At 42.9% G+C, this 8,881-nt stretch overlaps 1 protein-coding gene across 1 annotated transcript; it reads left to right on the top strand.

Annotated features, from left to right (window-relative positions):
• The first annotated feature begins 7,415 nt into the window (after positions 1-7,415).
• On the top strand, positions 7,416-8,443 carry LOC133902071 (uncharacterized). Its single transcript, XM_062343648.1, has one exon. The coding sequence runs from the start codon at positions 7,666-7,668 to the stop codon at positions 8,068-8,070; it is 405 nt and encodes a 134-aa protein (XP_062199632.1). The 5' UTR covers positions 7,416-7,665; the 3' UTR covers positions 8,071-8,443.
• The last annotated feature ends 438 nt before the right edge of the window (positions 8,444-8,881 follow it).

Genomic DNA, 8,881 nt, shown 5'->3' with positions numbered 1-8,881 from the left:
TATCTTCCGTTCCTTCTTCGAGTCACCCTCTAGGGACTGATGCTTTTTTATTTTTCTCGGATTATTTTCTTTAATGTTCTGTTCCTTTAATCATTTTGCTATTTCCAAGTTTCAATTCAACAAACTAGCGAAATCTCCTCGATCAAATTCTAAGGCTGAGTGTTTAGCACCAATAGCTAGGAGTATGATAAAAGGGCTAGCTACGCAACCAGGCCTGCTCCTTTGCTGACTAGAGTCTAGATTGAGAGAACTAATTCACCTGAATGGATCATGCAAAACCATCATACTGTAATTCCAAAGTTGAACCCTAGCATTCGAATTTCCAGAAACAGGATGCACCGTTGGATTCTCTTTCACCTCGCCAAAACAATCGTTGCTTTTAGCTGCATACGGAAACTGAACCACGCAGTACCGCACCTACATGCAGTCTGATCGAGAGAGCATTGACGCTACTGCATAGCATCGTTTGTGGAGCTTTTTTAATATTACTTTTTTTACGGATATTATAGAAATAATGCAGAAAATGAAAAAAATATAAAAATATTAACTATTCAACCGTAGGGCGAAAACTCTATTTTCGCCTAATTTTTTTTAATGTCACGCCATAGCTCATCTATTTGCTATGTTTCATTCAAATTAAACTTTATGGCACATATTGAAATACATGTATGTAAAATGATAAAACCACACTGAATATTAGATATAATGTGTATATGAGATACATACAGGGAATTTAAACATTACTAATGGCATATAGCCTACATCTAAGATACATACATGACTTAGATAATAGATTAAAAATGATAGAACCACCTTGAATTCAATAACTACAATAATTAGTAGCATAAACATTACGGACGAAATAGCTCTTGAAGTTGTATTTGCCTTATTTCCTGGTCCATCCAATGGCAATCGTATTCTAGGGATTTTGGTCTACGTGGTGCTTGCGTATACGAAAAGTAATTAAAGTTAGGATCCCAATCATCTACCCCGTCATCAGAGAATTCGTAACGGCATAGAGTTCTCTAAGGAATAAGCACGAAGTCATTATCGTCGGAACAAACCCATTTGGTTGTCGTGGAAGTGGTGGTTGTCGAATGGCCACCTCTTTCACGGTGGCTCGAACCACCACCTCTTTCGCAACGGCGTGAAGGTCTCAAATGACCACCTCTGCGTCTCCAGTTATGTCCGAGTCGAAAGTCGTCACTGAAGAGTAGATGCAGTCCTAAATAGTTCTCGATGGATTTGTTCAGCAACTCTTCATCATGAGGGAATACCTAGTATATAAAAAGAGCATACAAAAATATAAACGTGTCTTAGAAGTGTAACCTAAAAAATAACTGGGACATATAATAACGATGAACGTACCTTAATGTGCTCCTCATATTGTTGAGGGTGCATAAATATGGTGTGTGTTCGCTTGCTAAAATACTTTGCTATATCTGCTAGTTCGCACACCCTGATATATCTCTAATAGCGCTCTAACAAGTGTGTCTGTAGGTCCATAGAGATTACAAAGCTTACCGTGCGCCGCCATTCCTCCTTGGTGAAACAAGGACAACGGGTCATGGTCTGCCATTTTGACAGCACTTTGTTCATTTCTCCTCCTTGAACACATAGTTACCTTTTGTTTGGGTCTCCCACATAGTCTGTAGGGTTATCATTGAGAGTTTCGATGTCCACGAGAAATGTCTATTTGAGGAGCCATCTATGGTATGGTATTAGGTATCAGATGGTAGTGGTGTTTCAAAAAGCTGTGATGTCATGACCTTCTCATTGCCTCGTCCTCATATTTTATAAGCAGGGACCGATGTTGTATGCATCAAGTATAGGTACGTAATTTGGAGAGAGTGCATGCATGGGATGTCTTCCTGCAGCGAGCGTTCACTATACTATGATTAGTCGACAACATGCGGTCACATCGATCTGAAAAGGTGGCAGCGAGTGGTTTCGTTAATCTAAAAAATTGACAGCGAGGGGTCGCATCTCCATAGAAAGGTGTCCACCGAGAGAGAGAGAGAGAGAGAGAGAGAGAGAGAGAGAGAGAGAGAGAGAGAGAGAGAGAGAGAGAGAGAGATGTGCGGTGCTACAGAAGAAGAGATAAGGTCATGGACGCGTGTTTCCTCATCATTTTACCATGTGGAGTTAGGATGAATCCAAGCTATAGGTAAGCGGTAAGCGGTTAGCGAGCGCATCCCTGCTTGGATTGTTTGGTGGAGGACCTTTAAATACTTGTATGGCCTTTCTCTATCTACCTCTTTCTACCATATTGAGTGTTTGTTGTGTTCTAATGGTCGAGATGGAGGTGCCTTATATTGACAAAGGGCATTAGATACTCGGTCTGTATGTATTGAAGCATATAGTGAATGCATTGGATGCCTTCCTATAGTGAGGGGTTAGTGGACGCTGAGTAGTTGGTAGCGTGTGGCCACATCGCTCATAAAAGGTGGCATTATGCGGTCACTTCGCTCATAAAAGGTGGTTTCGTCAATCTGAAAAGCCACTAGCGTGTTGTCCAGTTTCATCAATCTGAAATACCACTAGTAACATAGTAGAATAAGATATTAGTATCATAAGGTAGTATCATTGTAGTAAATGAACTACTCCCTAAACTAGCAGTTACAAATGGAAAGGTAAACAAATTATATTTATTAAGCATGAAAGCAACACAGACTACTCCCGACCCCTATCCTAGGCCCTACCTCTAGCATGCTTTCATCTACATGCTTACACTGGAACGTCGACAATAGTTCGGGCATAGATTATCCAACGTGCATCCATAGTGTTGCCGTGGGTGGAGGTGAACATCACACAACCGAACAACCACAACAGGTAAGCCTCTAGGTGTCGAGCAAGCTGGTACTCAATTGGATCCTTGGCCATCCTATCCACCTGCATAATTCGATTGATTGTTAGTACCGATAATAAATGGACAAAGCACATGCAGTATGAAACTAAAGAAGCAACAAAAAATATTGCTAACACTGAACTGCTCCAACCACTGCTTCTTGGGCATCAACACCAACGCCAATTGCAGTGAGAATCTGTCCTTTGTACCTCCCAGTGAAGAATGTACCATCCAGCAAAGCAAAGGATGTCGATGTTGGAAGGACTGAATACATTGACCTAAAGAAGAAAAAAAAGCACATCGGAAAATTCTAGGCTGGTTTTCATCAAGTCTAGTGTGCTTGAAAGCAGTGTATGTGTCGGGGTTTCTGTCATTCAGAATTTGAAGCACACGGGGTAGGTTGCAATAAGAAGCCCCATATGTAGCCCACCACTTCTCCAAGGCTTTCTGCTTTGCACGCTAAATCTTTTGATAAGTAATATCATATTTAAATTGTCGTAATATTGCTCATTAGATGAACGAGCATTTCATGTCTTGCTTCTGAATAATCTCAACGAGCAATTCATTTGCAACTATTGCAGCAGTGATGTTGTAGTGCTTCCAACCAATATTGTTCAGTATACAATTATGCTGAACCACTCTAGAGGCAACCCAATGGATCGAATGCTTCGGCTTGTATGCATGAACATAAAAGCTGCATCCTGGAGTTATGCACTTAACAGTGTACGTTTCTGGACTTGATAGAACAACAAATACCTCTCCATGTGATGTCACTGCTCACTGTGCTACTGCATCCTTCATTTCAGACGATAGAGAAACACCTGATTTAGGTAAACCATAATTGAATCATATTCCCTAGGGGAGTCATGATTCTCCATAACTTGCATCCTCGCTTTGTCACGAACGTTCCATTCTTCTAGGATGATAATATTAAAGCACTCATCATCTTCATCATCCTCATCATCACCATCATCATCGTCTATATTCACAGATTCCAATAAAGCTTCTTCCTCATGAACTGCGTTATGGTCCATGTTCTCGAGCTCAACAATAATTTCTTCAATTTCCTCCTCTGCATCAGCTTGCCCTCCTCAACCTCTGCCACCTACCTATGCACAACAACCTTAGTCTCAGTCGTCTGCCTTTGTTCAATTTCCTCCGTCGATACTGCGCACCCTCGTGCATCCTCTCTTCTACTAGTGTTGTTGCACTGTTACTGTCATATGCTTCTCTTGGATACGGTTGCACCAGGATATTGAACTCAGCCCGACGCCGCCTGCACCACTCCAACCATTTCAACCACTTGTCCGTTAGATACACCGGCTTTAACTCCTAAAAAACTAGATTTAACATAAGAGTCCACATGCATTGCATCGTAATAGAATAAATCATGGGGTCAAGTTGAAAATATTGGGTGAACCACATTTTCATTTCTTTCATTCTTGTACCCTCAGGGTTTGGGTGCTCAAGGACGATAAATGAAAAATTACTCAAATCAACACCATATGGACAGTTACGAATTTAACCATTTTCATAGAACACTCTAAGATTTATAGAATTTGATATAACTGTAATTAAAAAATATATCAATTAAATTATCAACTTATATTGCATTCATACAATGCGACTAACTTAAAACTAACTAACACAATGATTAATTATTTTCCCTAAAATATGAACTATTAAAGTCTTTGTTGCTTAAAATCTAACCAATATTACAGTACTAAATCTAAATTGGAGATAACATAATTAAATAAACATATTACAAGCAACAACAAATTGCATATATTTAATTCTAAAGAACTTACTAATTAATATCATTGAATTTTAAAACTTTAAGCGAAATACTTTGGTGCTGCATTGGTTTTTATGCTCTCTTTGTTTTATTATTGTCTATTAAAAACCACTAACCCATGCGTCAAAATAAACCAATAAATATCATATTTTAGTGTAAAGCACATATTATTACAATCTAATAACATAATCCTAAATATATCATCTTAAACAGAGTACTGATTTCTAATATTTCTACGCACATAAATTTTATTTTCTTAACCTAATACTCTAAATAACCTAATACAAAGATTTGTACCAACATTTACAAAAGAAAAATTATTTTTAATCTCTAAGAACAAAATTAAAAAGAAAAAATTACCTTACTCTTCTTCTCCCTCCTTTCTCCTCCTTTGTTCTCCTTTCTCCTTCCTTCCTTCCTTCCTTCCTTCTTCTTCTTCTCCCTCCTCCTTCTTCCTCTTTGCTCTACTCTCTTCTCCTCTCTCAACCGGCGTTGCCTCCTCTGCTCACGCGGTCGCGCCTGTGGCGAGCGAAATGAGATTGAGTTCACGGGGGCCGATATAGGAGATGGGTTCATGAGGGTAGGGAGTTTTCGGCCAACCGTTTGACGAAAACTAGTTTTCCATCAACGGTTTGGCGAAAACAAGTTTTCGCCGAATGGTTTGATGTAAATAACCTCGAAACTGCCGCCACAGACTCGTGACCTGCCGCCGGGGACACGTCACCTATTTTCGTCATATGGTTTAGCGAAACTAGAGTTTTTGCCATACGGTAGGGAAAAATTTTATTTTCATCAAACCGTTGATGAATAGGCAATATTTTTAAAATTTCTTCATTTTCTATAATATCCATAAAAAGTAATATTAAAAAAAACGTGGGCGCGGCCTGTGCCTGCATCATTCTCGACCAGCCGGTCGGTCTGCACTCTTCATTTCCATGGCGCACTGGCAGTGTGGCATGCATTCTACTGCATAGCCTGCCCCTGTTCAATTCCCTTAGGCAGGTTTACTCTTCATATCCGGTGTGAAAAATTGATTGTAGGCTACTAATTTAGTTGTGTTTGGAAGATTTGTCATCCTAATCTACCTGTTATTGATACAAACGATTCATATCTTAGTAAGAGAGATATGATATTTTATCAAAACATCAATATAAATAGTGGTAACTAGGCAAATCGTCCGGTTAATGACAGAGCATAACCTGGTTGCAAAAGATGACGGGTGAGGTGAAGTAGGCAAGCTTGTGCGATTAAGCTAGGCCGAATTGGAGCAGGTGGCGGGCCTGGACCATCTGAAACGTGAGAACAAAATCTACGGTGTGGCCCACTATATTCGCTTCGTGATACAGGACCGTAGCAGGTAAGCTATATGGGCCCTCTCTCTTTTTCTCCTAAACATATATGTGGGCCTAATTTATTTTTCCTATTCTCTTTTTAACAAAGAAAACAAGAAAAGAAAAGACGGTGATTCGATCAGATCTGCTAAAAGAAGATAAGCCAATGAGATGGCATGTCACGTGAGCACCCAGGGAAGACAGACCAGTACACTAAAGGTCCATCCATTTGGTTGCCATAATGGTTTAGCCTGGTCCATATCTGATGAGCTAGGTTGAGTTTTAGATTTGAAAAATATAGTAGAGTTTATTTAATTGGTTGTACGTGATCAGTCTGACTGAGAAGAGATTATATTTGGTTGTCTGCATAAGTATATGCTGCATTACAAAATAATTCACTTTTTTACCAAATAACATAGAGTTGGAAATATTTTTATAAATTAGTAAATCACATGATAAGAATATTAGTGATTTTTTTAATTTTTGAGAATTTATTTGAGTATCAAAAATTGCTAGAATTATAAAAGTAGTTTTTTGGAGAATTTTAGTTAAATATTGGCTTAGGTTTTTTAAATCAAACTAATTAAAATGAGTTGCTAGTGACATCTAATTTGCTCATGAAAACATTTAAAAATTTGGACTACTCTTGTACCTTTAAATAAAATTAAGAGTTAAATGAAAAAATATACGCGTACATGCTACACCGAACGAGGCAGGCCCACGAGCTTGACTGGCACAATGGTTTTGCACGAGCAGGACCTGGCTAGCCCACACGCGTAGGCAACCAAAGAGTGCGTCGGGCCTGCATGCGTGGAGCCAGACCGGCGCTAGTGCAGCAAACCAAATGTGCCCTAATCTCCTATGTCTGACAGATGCAGAGTAACCAAGCAAGGGCTCCTCTACCTTTTTCCCTCTCTTCTTCTTTTCCTGTCCTCTTTTTCTCTCTTTTCTTCTCTCTCGTCCATAACAAAAATGGTTCAGGGGATTTCATTGGCTGTGAAGGGAGGAGGCTGGAGGGCTTCCTCAAGGATCCGCCCTTGCATGTCCATGAGAGAGCCTTGTGTCCCTACCCTCTGGCCTCTGTAAAATATCACTGTTATCTTCTGCCATAACACTTTGTTAATTAAACTTCAAACTAAACCGCTAAGATACATTCTTGCCGCGTTGGCTCCAGTTACGCACATCTTTTTAATCTGTAACCACGCAGGAGCTGCAGATCATGCTTGCGCTGAAGGGAACACCGACCCAAGGAAAAGTACAGATCCGGTTGCCTGACCAAGACGGCAGGTCGGCAGCTGCAGGCAACGGCCAGCGCGGCAACGGCAACAGCCCACGCCATCCCCGCATCCCGCCTTCTCAATGACGGGCGGGCCCCGCCGCGCGGGCGAGCGCGCTTTGCTTAGCATCGACGCGCACGCGACCTCGGGCGCTCCGTGCGTGCGTGCCGCCAGCCGCCGTTGCCGCTCCTCTCGCGTGCCGTGCCTGGTGGCCCGCGCTCGAGCTCGCCATGTGTGGCCGGTCACGCGCGGCTGGTGGCATGGAGCGACGTGCCACGCAGACCGTCTATAAATCAGCTGACCTGAGTCCTCCGGCCTCCATCGCATTCCCACAAAGCTTCCATCCAAGAAACCACCCGCTAATCACCAGAAAAATCCTTCCAAGAGGCACTAGTTAGAGCCACCTATTGATCGATGGGGAACTCGTACGGTGGCGGCGGCTCGGCGGCATCTGCGGCGCTGGAGGTGCCGGTGCACCTGTGCTTCTTCCTGCTGGTGCTGCTCCTCTTCCTGGGCTTCTCGTGGTACACGAGCTACGAGTCGGCGGCGGAGTCGTTCGTGTACCAGGCGCGCATCCTGCTCATGGCGTCGCCGTTCGCCCTGTTGCTGGCCGTGCGGCTGCTGTCGGGCGCGGGGGAGGAGGGCGGAGCGCGGCGGCACGTGGAGAGTATGCTGGCGCTGCCCATGCCCGAGCGGGACTCCATCCACCGCGCCGGCGGATCGCCGTGGGGCGTCGGGCTCCTGCTCCTGCTGCTCCTCGTCATGGTCTCCTACCAGTCCAACTTCCGGGAGAAATGGTTTCCCCTCGTGAGCAGGTGATCGATGATTCGGTTGGTGCCGGATCAACGTTGTAAACAAACACTTGCTAATTTTAGCGGCACTCCGAATGACGCGGCGTACGTGATGCTCTTGATGGTTTTGCGTCTTGCCTGTCTGTAACTGTAGGTGTGATGTCTCATGGCCACCTAACAGTTGGCCGTATGCGATGTCAAATCGTATTACTGGCTCTGTGCCGCACTCTTGCTGATTCTGTGTTGTTCAAAAAAAGGGGAGATTGCAATGTAAAATATGGGATTTCTCTTCATTTCGTGATGCCGCCCTGCCCAGCACCAAAGAGAAGTTACGAACCTTCCTTGCTTCTTTAACTAACGCCACTAGATGAGAAAGGATCAGGAGCAAACAAGGACACGGCTATGCTTAAGGTTGTAGGCTTGTAGCCTGGGGATTTCCCACCTAAAAAGGTACGTATCGATCACACCATGGCACATGAACCTAGTGTTAGCGCTGATGACCGATGGCGCCGGCACAAGGAATAATAAGCTACCAGCTAATAAGCCCAGAAGGTCCAACATACAGTGCAAGCCCAATTCAAATATGTCTGGTCCCAGTTGGTTTGTTCCTGAGTTGAGGCCGAAGTCAGTGTATATATATGAGAGAGCAAGACAGAGATGAGAGGAGAAGTAGCATAGCAATGTATCTCCGTTACCCCTTTTGAATTGCTAAACTTTGAACCCCAATATGTTCATCATCTTCCTCAGTTCTTCCCCCAAACTACTCCCCAATTACCCTACGTGTACCCACATTTGTACCCTAATAACCTAGTATCAGAGACCTCGTTCTCACCACTCTG

Source organism: Phragmites australis, chromosome 20 (genome assembly GCF_958298935.1).
Source record: "Phragmites australis chromosome 20, lpPhrAust1.1, whole genome shotgun sequence".
Taxonomy (NCBI): domain Eukaryota; kingdom Viridiplantae; phylum Streptophyta; class Magnoliopsida; order Poales; family Poaceae; genus Phragmites; species Phragmites australis.
Note: the sequence above shows the minus strand (reverse complement) of the source record. Positions and strands in the feature narration are given on the sequence as shown.

Coding starts and splice junctions, on each gene's coding strand:
- LOC133902071 (XM_062343648.1), top strand. CDS start 7,666: ATGGGGAACTCGTACGGTGGCGGCGGCTCGGCGGCATCTGCGGCGCTG.